A 16,220-nucleotide genomic window follows, 5' to 3' on the forward strand; every position below is an offset into this window, starting at 1 on the left:
ACAGAAACGAGACACACCTGGGAACAATCAAGGGGAGGACAGGACAACGAAGAGACTTAAGGACACAGAGAACTCTAAATAAACACAGAAAAACACAGATCCTGACAGTTAGAAAGCCAAAAATAACCTTAAACTAAACAAAGAAACCCTCATAGGTCATTCTGTTGCTTTTTCTTAAAACAAACCTCACACTGACGCACAGGACTATTTATAGAGCTACGTCGTCAGATGAAACCATGTTGAGACTCACATTTGCTAATTAAGTATTTATTAGCCAAACCAACTGAATAAAATCTTCCTTTAAGTAGTTAAGAAAAAAAATATCCTTACTTTTACAAAGATGCATTTGAACAATCAGAGACATTTGCCTTTTTCTAAATTTTACTTTGAGCGGGAGGTCAAAGGTTGTTGTTTACCTTCCTACACATAAATGCAGCTTTTTAGCTTAAACAATCAGCTATAGGCTGACTATCTTACGGACGATGTGAACAGGGCTGCAACAGATGGGGTCAAATGGGATCCATTGAGACAAACGTTATCTGAAAGCCTGCACACTGTATGCTCAGAAGGGGAGAAGCAATGACGAACATAATGCCTGTGTGTTCATGCGTCTGTGTTTGTGTGCAGATAGAAGAAGGTAATACATGAGTGGGGGTTGATGAGTCTGTAGCGGTGCAGTATAAATATCTGAGACCAAAGGGAGAAAGTGCATTGGTTCATCTGGGGCACCAAGGAGGAGGTGTGGAGACTTAAAAAGAAAATAATAGAATTAGAGAAGGGAACATGAAGGCATCACGACGGTGACTGCAACGAAGAGCAAACGGAAGAGAAGAACCGACTCACAACACTGTAAGGTCTGAAGAGAGATTTAATCAGTGCTGAAAAATTGACCCAGGTTTGTACCTTTGATTGGATTATTGTGCTTTCAGTGGGTTTTTTTTCTTTCTTCTTCTCATTAACCTTTGTAAACCTTTGTTTTCCCCAGAAATGGCCAACACAAGAGAAGTGCTTTTGGCTTCACTGTTGCTCCTGGGAGTCAGTCTGCCGTGCTTCTCTGTGTATAACAGTGGTGAATGCTTCTTCAACACTAAAGGTAGGTTTTAATAACATTTTTACTAATAAATGCATCAATTAGAAAGCATACTTTTTAATATATGTAGTATTACATGTTGTGTTTTTAGTGTTTAATGATACACTCAACTTCAAAAAATAATTTTTTACTGCCATACTATACCACATAATCAACTAAAAATGTTTTGAGAAGCTTTACTTTCAAATCTGAAAATGATTATTGACTGGCAGTGTATTTGTCATTCATTCAAGTAAAATTCTTTGCACATAATTTTTTACTGTTCTGTTTAAGTAAACGGTTCTCTGTCTTATCCTCATCAGCAAGCTGTGAATACACGGGTCAGGTGTATGGCATTGGGGAGAGCTGGATAACCAGTGATTGCTACCAGTGTGTCTGCATGGAGCCTTTTGGAGTGGGATGTTGTGACCTGTGAGTTTGTTTTCTTATGCAGTTCAAATAAACCTTTTCTGGACATTTTCACTTGATGTCTTCCTCTAATTTACCTTTCTTCCTCCCTACAGTGCGACCAAGCCCGTTGACTACCCAGAATGGTGCGAAGTCATTCGTAAACCGGACTCTTGCACCAGTGTTGCTGTGATGAGAGTCAATCACAAATTACCCTGTCTCTGGGGACAAGGACGTCTCAGAACAGCTGGGCAGCCATGGAAATCTGACAATGGTCCTTTATTTTAATTTAAGCCATTCTGGCAAAAGAAAAAAAAAAAGAAAAATGTGAAGGTTGTTGAGATATAACAAAGAAAAAAAACACGATCGTGATTCTCCTTTTTAACATTGTGACCAATTTTTATTTTGTGCATCTGTTGACTATGAAAGAGTTTTTTTACTTTGTTCAAAGTAGTATTAAAATAAGAGCTATTAATAAATTAAATGCTTATACATAAGTGTTATAGTTCTTGCTATTATTTATCCCTTTGACTTAAACTGAGAGTTGCATTATTTTGTCATTTACCTTGTTGTAGTGTTGATTATGCTACTTTCAGACAGGGTGCAAAAAAGACACATATGCCGCTTTGGCAAATAGAACTGACCAAACAGCAATAAAAGAAAAAAAAATGTTTGTTTTTGTTTGTACCATACAGATTATTTATTCATTTATTTAAACCACATTGTATTGTTTTTTTTATTTCAAAGAAAAAAATGTCAACAAAATAAATACTAATTGGCTTCTAAGCTGTTAACATAATCCATTGATACTTTATCTATTCTTTCATCAGAGTAGCCTACAAGTTTTTGTATCACTTTTATTGTTATTTAAGAAAATAATTGTCATTCCTTTTGTACTTACATTAGTGGCCTATGCATACGTCTTATTCATTCGGCTCAGTAAAAATGAATGCTTTTACTTTTTTTTATTTATTTATTTACTTTCATTTCTTTTATACACTACATATTCACATAAATTATGACTCTGACGATGAATGAAGTTATGATAATGAATTGTTATGATCAGTAATTTAGGAACTGACCTAAATAATGACTGGTGCATATACCAACGTTTTATATAATATTCTAGAAATACACTTTTATTTCCTTTTGTTTTATTATTGTATGTCCTGCGACACATTTGACTATCAAAATAACTACAAAACAAATTTTTTTCACTTTATTATTATTTTATAAAATACAAGCATTTAACTTAACAAATCATACACGTTTCATTTAATGCATTTAAACAACACAAATGATAACATAAACACACGACTTTTCCTTTCACTTATCTTTCCCAGAGTTTCAATCTGGACTTTTATTTTGATAAAAGCAGCGCTTAGTTATGACGTCAGCAGTGGCGGGGAGTGTGTTCATCGTGAAGAGGATTTGTTTATCCTAAAAATGTCCCTCTGTTTCTCTCCTTTTGCTTGTTGCAATTAATGAACCGGGAAGAAGAGGCTTAAGCATGTGGATACTGACTCCTCAGCAGCCCGGAGGTAACTTTCTTCAGCCCTGAACGACTTTATTCAAAGCTAGCTGCGGGCTAACGGGTTCAAGTTTGGTTAAAACCCTTTAAGGTGGGGCATTTACTGCAAAATACTGAAGACAGTGAAACGGTCTTAAACACGTGGGGTGTGTTTACGAATAACTTTTGGATCGAGATTACTCATCTCGTGTAGCTAATTATAAAGTTGCGATAAGTGTTTGAAGTTAAGCTTTATTACTTACTAAACAGAGATGAAGCTGAAACAGCAGATTTTTGTGTGGAAAAACTAAGAACAGCATGTAGTCTTCATCTGACACACAGAAGGCCTCACATTGGCAGAAGAAAGCCTACTGTATGCATAGAGGAGAGGTCAAGATGTCTTGTGGGTGAAAAATAAGCCCACATCATTACTACTCCACCGCCTTAATTCAGAGTTCCTATCAGGTCTTTGCCCTGAGATGCAAATTTTCTGTTTCTTTTTCTCTTAAGATAGTGTTTTACATTAAAATAAAAGCTATCCACTTCAGTTTCTTCTGTCTAAAGTTTTTTTCTTTCAGAAATATTGTGGTTTATTACAGCTAGCTCTGCAAAATTGAACCATCCATCCATCCATTTTCTGTTCACCCTTGTCCCTAATGGGGTCGGGAGGGTTGCTGGTGCCTATCTCCAGCTACGTTCCGGGCGGGAGGCGGGGTTCACCCTGGACAGGTCGCCAGTCTGTCGCAGGGCAACACAAAGACATACAACCATACACACACACACTCATCTCTAGGGAGAATTTAGATAGACCAATTAACCTAACAGTCGTGTTTTTGGACTGTGGGAGGAAGCCGGAGTACCTGGAGAGAACCCACGCATGCACAGGGAGAACATGCAAACTCCATGCAGAAAGACCCCGGGCCGGGAATCAAACCCAGGACCTTCTTGCTGCAAGGCAACAGTGCTGCCACTGTGCAGCCCCAAAATTGAACCATTTTTTAAATTTTCTTTTTTTGGAGACAGAGAGATAAAAAATCTCAATTGGCAGCTCTTCAAAAATACATTCATGCTTTCTTGCTTGTTCTCTAATTATGCTGTCACACATGTTGGCATTTAACATATAAATTAACCACTGTACAGTTTAACATTTAATGTTTGGACATTATGTCATTTTTCTGAATCTTGGACAGTTTAATCTTTTGATTTTCTTGTGCAACAGTATATTAGGGAAATGTTTGGTTGCCTGTTTGGCCAGGCAACCAAAATTGTAGCCACAGCTAGACTGACAGAAATGAGGCTACCATATAATCAAACTCTAGCAGCTTGCAAGGCAGGTTAAGTGTTTTTCCCAAGGACACAACAACCTAGACAGACAGTATATGATAACATAATTTCTCTCATTATTGTTGTATTTGGTAAATAGAAGTAATTTTGGTAATTCTGACCTAACGCGAGATAAGTTTGGTTTTATTTAACTTCAGATAGTGAGAAAGAAGGTGTCTTTTTATTGTGTTTCCGGTTAAGTTAAGAGCAAGTATTTTTCTTAACTTGTCTTCGTAAAAATAGCAAGATAGAAGCGGATCTGTAAACAGTGAGCTACAGAAGGCTGTCACGTGACTGAACTATCTGTAGTCAATTCAAAACGAAAACCCTGAGTAAAGGACAAAGTACAACATGACAGTTAGTATTAACCACATTTCCTTTAACAGTGTAATAACGTGGGAATGCAAACAGGTTCAACTCTGATACAGATATTAGCTGCTGTACTGTCCTATGATAAGGTAAAAATGTTTACCGATCAGCTGACACCTTCCCTATCCCAGTAAAGTTTTTTGAGAACCCTCTCTCATCTCTCTCTGCATGTTCAAGCGACAGTTCAGTGACTTTGATCCAGCAGGTTCTGACAACTTAAAGCACAAAACAGAGCAGCTTTCATGTTCTCTCTTCAGCCTTCGTGTTACTTCAGGTTTTGCACTCTCTTGCAGCCTGATCGAAGCACGGACAGGCCTCTCAAAACACAATTTCCTTCTAAATGGCTTCTTTCACCTCACTGACACTGAACACGGCTAACTTTAAGTCTTCTTCAAATAGAGCATTTAATTGTTTTGCCGACTGACCAGTTGTGCTAATTGAATCACTGGAACATCTTTGTCGGGTTATATTAGGTTTATTTTTTATTAGGTTTCAAGCTGCTGTTTGTTTCTTCGCAGGTGAGACGTTCTATCTCCTCCCTGGTAAAGAGTACGTTGTTGGCCGGAAAAACTGTGACATTCTTCTTGCCAGTGACCAGTCCATCAGCAGGTCTCATGCTCAGCTCACTGTGACCGATCAGGTGAGAGAAATAAAGAGCTCCTTGAATAAAATTGAATTAGCTTGTTGCAGATCTAAACTTACTGCTGGTGTAAAACGCTGCAAGCAGAGAATAAAATTTTTTATTTTGGAGTCAATAGATTGGATTTTTAGTTACTTACAGGGGTAATAATATTCATATGTTCTTAAATACTGGAAAAGTGAGATAAAATTAATTTCTTGTTAGTGCGGCCAGACATTCAGGGCATTTCACGTAAACTTTGTCTCATTCCTCAACGTTAAGACTGAACCTGTCATTACCTGGAAGTTTCCCATGTAAACAATGTGGGTTTGTATGTAACCGTTGCTACAGGGCTCAGCTGGAAGATAGCTGTCTCGATTCTAATATTATGGCAGCGAGCCAGACATTCATTCAAACAATTCTCTAGAAACAACAAAGTGGAGCAATGCAAACAGCAGCTAGAGCCTCTTAGTTTTCCTCCTGGGTTGATTTTTATCCTGCATCCTGATTCAAACAGGAATGAATATGAGATTGAAGATCATAAATCAATGTTTACATTTTGATGTAAATAATTTTTTTTCTCTGCTTGCATGTGTTTGCATTATTAAACGGGGATATTAGGTGGTGAAATCCATTTTGGAAATGTTGTCCTGTTGTTATAGTTTTGCACAGCAGGAGGAGCTGTTGTCTATTAAAAGTTCAACACAAACTACTTCAGTCTTTTGCAGTTGCATCACAATCAGACCATCAATTCATAAGTTAATTTATTTCAGTAATTTCATTTAAATTTGAAAGACACATGTTCCATAGACAGTTATTCACAGAATGGTGCATTTGTAAGTGCTTATTTCTATGTTATTTTAATTATTATGGTTTACAGTGAAAGAAAATGTAAAATTCTGTCTCTCAGAAAATTTGAGTCCTAAGAAGACAAAAGGTTTTCGATACAAAAATGTCAGCCTTCTGAGAAGCATGTCCATGTATTGTAGCAAAGATTTTCTGACACTTTCTCTAGTTCAGAAGTGACTTAAAAGAAATAATGCAACAGTTGGAGTCAGACTCTATACGTCGTAATATGGGGACTGTTGCAGTCTAGACCTTATGAATCTCCACCAAGCTCTTAAAAGAAATGGGCTTTTCATGGCAGTTCTCTCCACACTGTGATTATCACATTTTTTCTTTTTGCTTAACTTTCCAACAAATACAGCGTTCTCTGCATAGTTTTCCATGGCTTACCTTGCCGGGTAGGGTGTCAGTGATTGTCTGCTGAACAGCTGCCATATCAGCAGTCTCCTGCATAATTAGGGCTCATCAAAACCTTTATATATTCAAAATCATTTATGTAATCAGATTTTCTGAGAAATAACATTTCAGGTTTCCATTAGCTGTGAGCCACGATCATCAAAATTAACAAAATTAAATGTCTGAAATATATCCCTGCGTGGTAAATTACTGATACAAACTAATATTTGAATAATTTTCTAATTTATTAAGATAGAAAGTTTTTACCAAGCATTCACTTTTCAGTTGAACAAAAAATAGTAGGATCCTGATAAACAATATTTCTAAATATTAGCTCTTCCTTTGTGTTCCTTTTCATTATTTTCTATTAGATTTCCTATAACCCTTAATAGTCATTCACACTTTTGTCTCACTGTTATGATTGTGGGTTTGCATTCATGTGTGCTGAAATTAACTAGAAAACTGTGTTGCATTTGCTACTTTCTCTTTTTTTTTTTTTTTGCCTTTTAGACCCTGACACTGAAAGACACGTCCAAATACGGCACCTTCGTCAACAGCCAGCAGCTGACGGCGCCTGTTGAGCTGTCGTCAGGGGACAATGTCACCTTTGGTGTTTTTCACAGCAGATTCAATGTGGTGTTCCTGGAGAAACCAGTGGTGTGTTCGTCATGTTTGGACGCCGCTGGGAAGACGTCGCTCTCTCAGGCCCTTGCAGCTCTGGGTGGGAAGTTAGTGAACAGCTGGACTCCGGACTGCACCCACCTGGCCATGCCCACTGTCAAAGTCACCATAAAGGTCGGATCCAGTGTCTGTTTCGCCCTGGTTGGCATGTTTGGTTCAGATTTGTGCTAATGCTTTGTCCACCTTACTTACCCAGACGATCTCTGCTCTGCTGTGTTGTCGTCCCATTGTGAAGCCGGAGTACTTCTCAGAGCTGAGCAGAGCTCCGCAGCAAAAATCAGCTCCTCCCAAACCGGAGAGGTAACAGCAAATCCCCTTTTTACTGAGCCGTATACTGACTGTAACCTCCTGGATGCATTATATTGTCTGTTTTTGGTTTTTAAGTTTTGTCCCTGAAATCGATGAGCCCAGTTTGAGTAAAGAGGACGTTAACCTTGCAACGACACCGGCTCGGAAACGGCTTTTTACTGGAAAGACCTTCGTTTTCCTCACATCCAAACAGGTTTGTGTCTTCTTCTTTTGTTAAAGACGTATTTTATGATGCTCGTCCAAAATAAGCTGCATTAACTGCTGGGAAAAACATGATGAGTTGCTAGGCTGTTGTTACAAGTAATGCACTTTTGCTGACCATTGCAGACCATAACTAATTCTCAGAAAACTTTGAAAAGATATGTGATTTGATGTCTATTAGTTAAATATTTGCTTCTTAACTACTTTAACACCTTTCCTGGATGTTAAGTAGAAAAGATAAGACACCCAACTCTTTTTATGTGTTTAAAAGTCATGTCTTTAAGAAAAAGATCCTGCAGAGTTACAAGAGCTAAGAGATTCATCGTCTTTCCGTTGATCATCACTGTCAAGGTTTTAGCTAAAATCTCCACCAACCTCTTGGTGCTTAAGTAACATTTTAAGTCATTCGGCTTTTTATCTTTGCTGTTTGTTGTAGATTTGTCAAAACTACTTTAAAAAGTTGTAGTAATTTTAGAAGACTGGCTCAGCAGAAGCAAAGTACGAAAGAATAGAGGTGGCTAATGAGTTTTGTTCTCTAAATTATTCAAATGAATACCTTACATTTCTAATCATTGGATTGTTTGGGGACCTCACTCATCATCCTTGTTCTTTATATTGTAGCAGCTTGAAACTGTGAAGTAGAAATGAGGAAAATGATCTACTTTATGCAATATTTTTTTTCCTTTCTTTAGAAACGCTAGGTGTGGATGTCAACATGCAGACCAGGTTTATGGATTTGTCAAAATGACTAAGATTTTGTTGTCTATTGTTTGGGAAAATTTTAAAATTAGCAGCTAATTTTGAGAGATTTAAAAGGCTTAGATCCTGTAGTGGAGAACAGTAATATTTAATTCTTCAGGGGAGGGCGCTGGTGAGCTGCATTGGATGATTCCTGTCTGTCCTTTTTAGAGCATCTTTACCAGGAAGGTGGACTAGTTTCAGAACAGAATAATAACAACCTGTATTTTAACTTTTGTGGTAGATCCCAGCATTTAGAAAGTGTTCACTGGTGGTATTTTTGGCTTCAATCTGATAACAAATTAAATTTTAAACTGTTTCACATATGACTGTATCTGTCCAGCTTCAGTTCAGAAGCTCTACAGACGTAAATATGGAAAGTTACTCTCTTAAATAACAAAACTCCTGTCTGCAGCATATTTCTGGTGCTTCAGTGATCACTCTTATTAACTTGCTGCTCTCCTGTGCCGTGTGCAGCTGAAGCGGCTCGGCACAGCGGTGAGTTTTGGCGGAGGCAGCAGTCGGCTGCTGGAGGAGGGCTCCCTCCCCCGCGACCTGCTGGAGTCTCCTCACAGCTGTGTGGTTGAGGTTACCACTGGCAGCTCCCAAACTCTGCTCCCTCCTTCAGCCACAGAGTGGGCAAACTCTGTGAAGAGCATCATCCACAGGTTTCAACTTGTTCTTGAAGAAAGATGCGTAAAGTTTGTTTTAACAATTAAATACTTAGAAATATTTTTCCCTCGACCACGAACACAGAAAAGGTCTTCGAGTCATCACAGAGTCGGAGATTGGTCTGGCTGCCATCTACGCATCTTGTGAAAAGTACTGCAATCCATCCTGTCTGATCATAGACTCAGGTGGGTCATCATGAAAGAAAAAATAAAAATTTCTTCCTCGCTTTTTCTGTACGTAATGTTATTTGTGATCAATTTGTTTGTGTTTTAGATCCTGCACAAAAAGTAAAACCCAGAATCCCCAGTGCTTCGCTGTCACAGAGCGTGACTGTGGATGAAACTGTGCTACCAGCAGCATCTCAGAACATCACCGCTTACGCTGTCAACACAGAGACGTCACAAAGGTACAAGCTGGAGCCGCACAATGCTAGAATATGACGCTACAGCTGGCGGATAATGACACTGATTGAGTGTCCCACATTTTCACACGCTTTGTTTTTCATTACCATTTCCCCACCACTTTCTGTAGCGTTAGCATCTCCATCATTAGGATCTTCATCCATAGATTATCAGCAAGTAGAGGTTGAATGCATTGCACTGGAATATTATAGGCTGCCTTATATTGCATCAGTGCATTTACTGTATTTGCACTGCACACTGTGAAGTTATGATATCGTACTCCTGTAGTTCAAGATACATTTTCTGGACTCTTCATTGTTATTTGTTGTCAGGATGGAGGTTTGTCGTGTGACTGGACTTGCAGCCGCCGGGGGAACTCCTGAGAAAAAGCAGGACCAAAAAGCAGCTCAGTTACCCGGATCCAAACGAACCGTTCAGAAATCAACCAGCGAGTTGATAGTGGAGGACACAATGAGCTCATCTTCCAGCGCTGCCGACAACACAGACTCACAGAGGAGGAAACCTGACCCCAAACCAAAAGGTGACATCATGTAGGATTCACAGATACGCCTTTTCAGACATTGTATAGTTGTGATCAAAACTATTCAAACTCCTGGCAGATTTGGATTTTAAAAACTTTAATTCAACCAAATGTTTGTTTCTGAAACGAGACAAGGATTGTACAAAAGATAAAATGATGTAAAACTGGTGACTGTTTTAAAAGGAATGTTTTGTTTTATTAAAAAACTGTATGTCAAAAATTATTTATGCCCTTCTCTGTAATCAATGGAAAAGTCCTTATTGGAGATTTTTTTATTGATCAGTTCATTAAGGGAAACTCCTTTTTCCTTGCATTTTAATTTCCGTTTTCACCGTCCAACCTCTGTGTTCACATTAGTGAGGAGTCCATATTACTAGAAAAATAGTAAGTAAATCTATTTCATGTATCAGTTGTGGCTGGTTAGGTTTTTTTGTTTGTAGATATTGAAGTACTATAATAGAAAATTTTGATACTTTGTATTTATATCGAAATAATCCTGTTTTCTCCTGTTTGAAAGTCAAAGTCCTTCTTTTGTTTACTCACTTACTTTACCTGAATTTGCCCACTGTGGGAAAATAAAGGATGCTTTTTCCCTGCAACAACTATTATCAAAAACCAGGGTTTTTATTGTTTCAGGTTTTGGGAACACCAACTTTAGATCCGCACCATCTGCTCCCAAGACCAATGGAGGCAGCAGGACGTTCCTTCACCCACAATCCTCTCAGAAACAGAAAACGTCTCCACAAACCTCCCCACAGAAACAGTCGACTTTGACCAACTTCTTTCAGCCTGTCAACAAGAAACGGTAACCGTCTGTAGAGATGCTAAAAATAGAACAGCCTATGTTAGTTAGAGCAAACATACCTTTCACTGGCACCAGCAAAGATAGATACGGGTCCAGATTTACTTAGTTGACGTAATAGGTGCAAAAGAGAATGTTGCATTGTGTCTTCTCTTCGTATGCACTGTTGTTTTCTGTTCAAGTTCAGAAAATAGTCAGCGTAGATATTTTTTGTTCTTCTTAAAAACTATTTTGCATTAAGAGGGAAATATTTAGATATTTTTTCTTTCAGCATCTCAAGAGTGAGAGTTTTACTCCCTGAGCAACATGGAAAACAACATTTACATTTTTATTCTCACAGTCAAGCTTCAAGTACTGGGCACTAATTTGTGATTATTGTGCTCAAATATTGGCTGTAAGCTTTAGTTACAAAAAGTATTTTAATTTGTTCATTTATATAGATTGTTAAAATATTAAAAGCTTATATCTAACCCATTTTTATGTTTCTTGTCTGTGTTGTTAAGACCTTTGGAGGAAGAATCCTCAGATGTCATGTCAGCACCGAAGCGGCCGGCTCCCGAATCATCAATTTCTTCGAAGGATACAAACTCACTTAGAGTTTCTAAAAAAATGCCATCACTTCCCCTCGTGGGACCTTCTGCTGTGTCCGAGACGCCTCTTGAATCTGTGAGCGATTTGTTCTCTGGACGGGCAGAACATCTCACAGAGGAACCGCGGAGCAGAAAGAGGAAGGAGATGGAGGAGGAGATAAAGATGGAGGAACTGGAGTCAATTATGTCTGAGGATATGGACTACCTGGACGATGAATCCCCAAGTAGTCACGGCCAGAAAGAGAAAGTAATGGTGCACCACGGTTTGGCCAAACAAAAGCAGAGTTCACACACTGTGGAGTCTTCAACTAAGAAGCAGCGTGTCCACCAAGAGCAAACGGTAGGGGCAGGTCAGAGGCCTGGTTTGGGTCTGGATAAGGAACGTTCCCAGCAGAACCTCGGGGAACAATCTGACCGGCATGACGTCTCCAATAAGACGGACAACAACATTTTACCTAATCATACCTCTAGTAGACCCCCTAAAAGACCTGCTGCCAGTGAAACTACAGAGAAAAAGGTTTTTGAAGATGATGATGCATCTTTTATTGAGGTGAAGACAGTTTTCGTCTGAAGTGACTCAGTCTACAAATACGGAAAACTGTTAATATATTGGATTCAGTTTGCAGCTACATATCCACCTGTGTTTCCTTCTCTGTTCTTGCAGGACGTAGAGCTACTTCAAGTAGATATTCCCCAGCCAGCAGAAGAGACCAAAGCATCTCTCAAACCTGTGCAGATCAAGGAAGAAGTGAAAGTAAGTTGAAATGAAATGAAATGAAGTTCTACAAAAAAGAAAAGCCATCAAAAAATAACTTCAAACAAAAACAAAACCTCACTCTTCCTGATAATCTGTCGTCGTCTTCACTCAGTAACAGCATCCACACTGAAGAGTGCTCAGCTTGATATGTTCGCTGACTGGAAAAATTATTGGATTTCTCAAATTTAGCCTGTTATATCTTTAAATTTACAGGCAAATTAGAGGTCAAATAAGATAAGTTGTGCTAAAATACACAAATATTTTGTAATTTCTGTACAAAAATAAACTCAAAATGATTGTTAAAGGATTAAATATTTGACCATATTTAAACCTTTAACAATCATTTTGTACAGAAATTTACTAACTTAACTGCTTGACATAAATGTTTATCAGATCAATTTTAAGTAAATTATTGCCTATTTTCAGGAGTCAAAGATTGATGAAGATCTTCCCAAAAAGTTGCTGATGGTGGAGTTTCGGTCTCTCACGGTTACTGCTCCTTCAAAACCCAAACCCAAGCAGCCTCAGAACAACGGACACGCCAAGAACTTCAAGTGTTTCCGCAAGGTCAGACAACAATCTAAATACTACAATCAAAGCTGAGTTTGTAAATAATTTCTCTAAATGTTAAAAGTCTCAACAATTAGTTGATTTCTGTTAAATAAAAGCAAACTGGTAGATTTGAAAGAAAATCTGATTATATTTATTCAGACTACTAACACAGTGAAGCTCAAAAGAATTGAAAAGTATATTTTAACAATCTCATGTATGTTTTTCTGTCATTTTTAAGTGTGTATTTAATCTGAACACCACTTCATGTTGTGTGACAGAAACACCTTCCTGGTGCGGAGGGCTTCCCGCACATCATCGGAGGATCCGATCTGCTGGTTCACAACAGGGGCACGAACTCAGATCTGGATGAATGGCTGAAAGGTGCAGCTGAGGTACTGAAATCCCTCTTATTTGGTTATTATTATATGTTATTATATTTCTGTCTTTTCCGTGACGGCGGCCCTTTGATTTGAAACCATGTCCTTCCAGGGGCAGCGTCAGAGCAAGAGGGAAGAAACGATAGGAGACGATTTGTTCAGGTGAGAAACTGGACCTTGGTTCTTGTTAGAAGATGATGTGATGTAGTTTCATCCTCTCATGGTTTCTAAACATAATATTGTAAGATTTATAAGCAGCAGCCATTCATTGGCCCCCTGGTGAAAAGCATTTGCATCTATAATCCCTCATTCAAATAGGAAAAAGCCCAACTTTAAGATATTTGACATTAAGAAATAACTGGATTGTAGTGAAAATGTATTTATATGTAAGTGGGGAAGACAAGAGAACATGGCATTCAAACATGGCAGATGTAAGAGCTTCATCAGTCAGGAAAGAGCTACAACAAAATAGCTTCTCACTGAAACTTGCACAGTACAGGAACTGTGACAAACTAAACTGTGACTTATTTTACCTCCATTTGCAGTGAAGAGGATGGTAAAATATTTGCAGTACAGACTGACACCCTGGGTTCACCAAATTTCCATAGCAACTGTACTTGCTATCTGTCTACATGCCAACCAGTTGTACAGGAGAAAAATCTTTCTGTCCTAACATTATATATGTAAACATGTGGAGTTGGTTAAGATCTTCTGCCATGTTTACTGAATTTTCTTACCAGATTAGATTAAGATCGGGCTTTTAAGGAAGAACCACTACATGTGGGTTTGGTATAAAACAAGTAAAGTATGGTGAAGGTTCTGTCATGCTGTGGGTCTGAGTCGCTCTCAAGCCCTTTGAAGCCTTGTTTGAGTGCAAAGAGCAATAAACTCCTTGAAGTGCCAGGAGTTTTTCATTTCAAATGTGGCGGCTTTTACCGGAAAATCAAAAATAAATCCAAAACATGTTGCTGTGTCAGCACAGAAATTGTTCACTAATGACACAATTTCCCTTCCTCCATGATTATATCAGACCTTAATCCAATAGAAAACCTGTGGGATGAAGACAGGAGCAAGGACTGATCAATGTTTCTGCATTCTCCAACCGTGTTAAATGTTCTTAGCAAAGACAAAGCACTAACAGCACTGAATATTTGCACTCAAATTAAAGGTTGGATTTTCTTTTACAAATATGAGATGTTTTTCTGCTGCAATAAAATCTCTAAAATATGTTTTCAGGCCTTTTGCACATGTTTACCCCAGGTGCCAAGAAGGGATGGGGGGTGCTGTATTGGTTCAATTAACTAATTCAAAATAAATGCTCTTAAAAATAGATTTTTCTCTCCGTCATCATGATCATGTTTTTCAAACATTGAACTGATAAATAGAGGGCTGTTTGTAGCTTCAGCCTGAACCAATCAGTAATCAGCAATCCTCTCGTCACTGCGGTTGTCAGGGCGACGGCGGTGATGTAACCTGCCTTGTTTTCTTTGACTAAGCAGAATAGAGACGGTCTGAGATTGATGTTTTTGCCTGCGTGTCAGTGGTGAGGTGTTTGATCACTGAGTCATGCTCGGCCAGTCATACATAACCTGGAAGCAGACTCTGCTACTAAGAAAATAGTCCGGCCCTTTTTTTCTTTAGAGAGGGACTCCAAACAAGTTTCCAGACGCTGTTTTATAGGAAGCTTGTTTGCTCTGAGCTGTTCAAACATCATCCGTGTTTTATGACGCTTCATTTGGGCTGTTTTTTATTGTTTCAGAATGCCTCTGAGCTCATTGAGCAGTGATACATGAGGAATGTTAAAAGCCCATTCTGACATGGACAGATGTTGGAGATGCCCTCTTTTCAACCTGTCTGTGTGTGTCTTTTTTTTAGGTACAATCCCACCAAACCGACCAAGAGAAGATGAAATGCCTCCATCCTTGCACCTTCCAACGGGGGAGTTTCAACCTCCAAGTTTGTCTAAGAAGGACACGTGCAAAAAAGTGTCCTATATTGTAGCTGTTTTCTGTTCTTCCTGCTTGTTTCAAAGTGTCTCTAACGACGTCACTGACAGCTAGCAATGTAAGAAAAGCAGGCTCGCGTTCAGAGATTTTTGTCAACATTTTTATTTGTTAATAATAAAAAATAATCAATACAAAACATTAAAAATCCTTCAGTTGAGAGATGGTTTAGTTCCCAATTTCAGGAGAACCAGGGGCTTGAGAAACAATTCAAGTGTCACTTTTTCCTTTTTCCTCAGCGATCTCCAGCAAGCCAACCCTTCAGGCACTTTTCCATTTCTGAAACAGCTCAGATAAGAGGTTTTCTTGCCAACCAAACATTGATTGACTTTTCTGTACACTTGGCCTTTATTTAGAGAGAAGGTGCTTTGTTAAAGTTAAAAAATAGGCCAGCATTTGGTATGACATGTACAGCAACGAAAGCTTTTCCTTTCCCAGATGGGCTACAGGATGACCAAGAGAGTTGGAAAAATCAGCTTTCTTAGAAGTTAGAAAGAACTTACTTCTTGTATTATTTTAGGTTTTGCAGCTTGAGTTTCTTGTCAGAGTCCATGCATAACTGTGCTAACATATCAAGTTCACATATTAACAGAAAATAATACAAAAAAAATCATGCAAAAAGCAGCATGTCTCGTGTGTATTCTTATATTTTTATATCTCTGCCGGTCCCTGTGTGGCTACATCCTTCTGCTTTGCTCTTCCCACACCTTCTTTTCTCCGCTCACTCTCCTCAGCAGCTGCTGCAGGCAGTGGCTTATGCCAGCATACATGCATTCAATATTTTATATTAAAACAAAATGCAGAAAAGAAAGCAATAGGTTATATAATTTAGCTGAAATTAGTAACACAACTAACATTGGCGTTAGGCAATTGTTTTGGTTCCAAAAAAACTTAAGTGTTTATATGTTAGTGGAAGAAAAATACATTACAAAAGTACAGTAGTTATTTAATACTGTTTTATGAAACTCAAATGACTGAGTGAGAGGCAGACATTGACCTTAGATTAGCTTTAAAAGGTCAAAGAGGAGAGGAGAAGAGATGCACAGTGGAGTTTCT

At 38.4% G+C, this 16,220-nt stretch overlaps 2 protein-coding genes across 3 annotated transcripts; both read left to right on the plus strand.

Annotated features, from left to right (window-relative positions):
- Positions 1-213: 213 nt before the first annotated feature.
- Positions 214-2,407, plus strand: LOC116717575 (prostate-associated microseminoprotein-like). Its single transcript, XM_032559056.1, has 4 exons — positions 214-895; positions 986-1,093; positions 1,393-1,501; positions 1,594-2,407. The coding sequence occupies exons 2-4, from the start codon at positions 988-990 to the stop codon at positions 1,763-1,765; spliced, it is 387 nt and encodes a 128-aa protein (XP_032414947.1). The 5' UTR covers positions 214-895; positions 986-987; the 3' UTR covers positions 1,766-2,407.
- Positions 2,408-2,863: 456 nt separating this feature from the next.
- Positions 2,864-15,788, plus strand: nbn (nibrin). 2 transcript variants are annotated; one of them, XM_032559123.1, is made up of 17 exons: positions 2,864-3,018; positions 5,198-5,319; positions 7,051-7,335; positions 7,418-7,521; positions 7,606-7,723; positions 8,947-9,137; positions 9,226-9,326; positions 9,415-9,547; positions 9,875-9,892; positions 9,926-10,083; positions 10,720-10,888; positions 11,389-12,025; positions 12,140-12,229; positions 12,659-12,799; positions 13,063-13,176; positions 13,274-13,323; positions 15,037-15,788. In XM_032559123.1, exons 1-17 carry the CDS (start codon positions 2,988-2,990, stop codon positions 15,068-15,070), a joined length of 2,496 nt encoding a protein of 831 aa, XP_032415014.1. In that variant the 5' UTR covers positions 2,864-2,987; the 3' UTR covers positions 15,071-15,788. The 2 variants fall into 2 exon arrangements, with proteins under 2 accessions (XP_032415014.1, XP_032415013.1); XM_032559122.1 differs by having other exon boundaries at positions 9,875-10,083.
- The last annotated feature ends 432 nt before the right edge of the window (positions 15,789-16,220 follow it).

Source organism: Xiphophorus hellerii, chromosome 3 (genome assembly GCF_003331165.1).
Source record: "Xiphophorus hellerii strain 12219 chromosome 3, Xiphophorus_hellerii-4.1, whole genome shotgun sequence".
Taxonomy (NCBI): Eukaryota; Metazoa; Chordata; class Actinopteri; order Cyprinodontiformes; family Poeciliidae; genus Xiphophorus; species Xiphophorus hellerii.

What these genes read in the sequence shown, in the direction of transcription:
- LOC116717575 (XM_032559056.1), top strand. Translation starts at nt 988, where the DNA reads ATGGCCAACACAAGAGAAGTGCTTTTGGCTTCACTGTTGCTCCTGGGA. An exon ending in ATGCTTCTTCAACACTAAAG is followed by an intron (nt 1,094 to 1,392) that starts GTAGGTTTTAAT and finishes TATCCTCATCAG; the next exon opens with CAAGCTGTGAATACACGGGT. An exon ending in GGAGTGGGATGTTGTGACCT is followed by an intron (nt 1,502 to 1,593) that starts GTGAGTTTGTTT and finishes TCCTCCCTACAG; the next exon opens with TGCGACCAAGCCCGTTGACT.
- nbn (XM_032559122.1), top strand. Translation starts at nt 2,988, where the DNA reads ATGTGGATACTGACTCCTCAGCAGCCCGGAG. An exon ending in AGCTCACTGTGACCGATCAG is followed by an intron (nt 5,320 to 7,050) that starts GTGAGAGAAATA and finishes TTTGCCTTTTAG; the next exon opens with ACCCTGACACTGAAAGACAC. An exon ending in CAGCCTGTCAACAAGAAACG is followed by an intron (nt 10,889 to 11,388) that starts GTAACCGTCTGT and finishes TGTGTTGTTAAG; the next exon opens with ACCTTTGGAGGAAGAATCCT.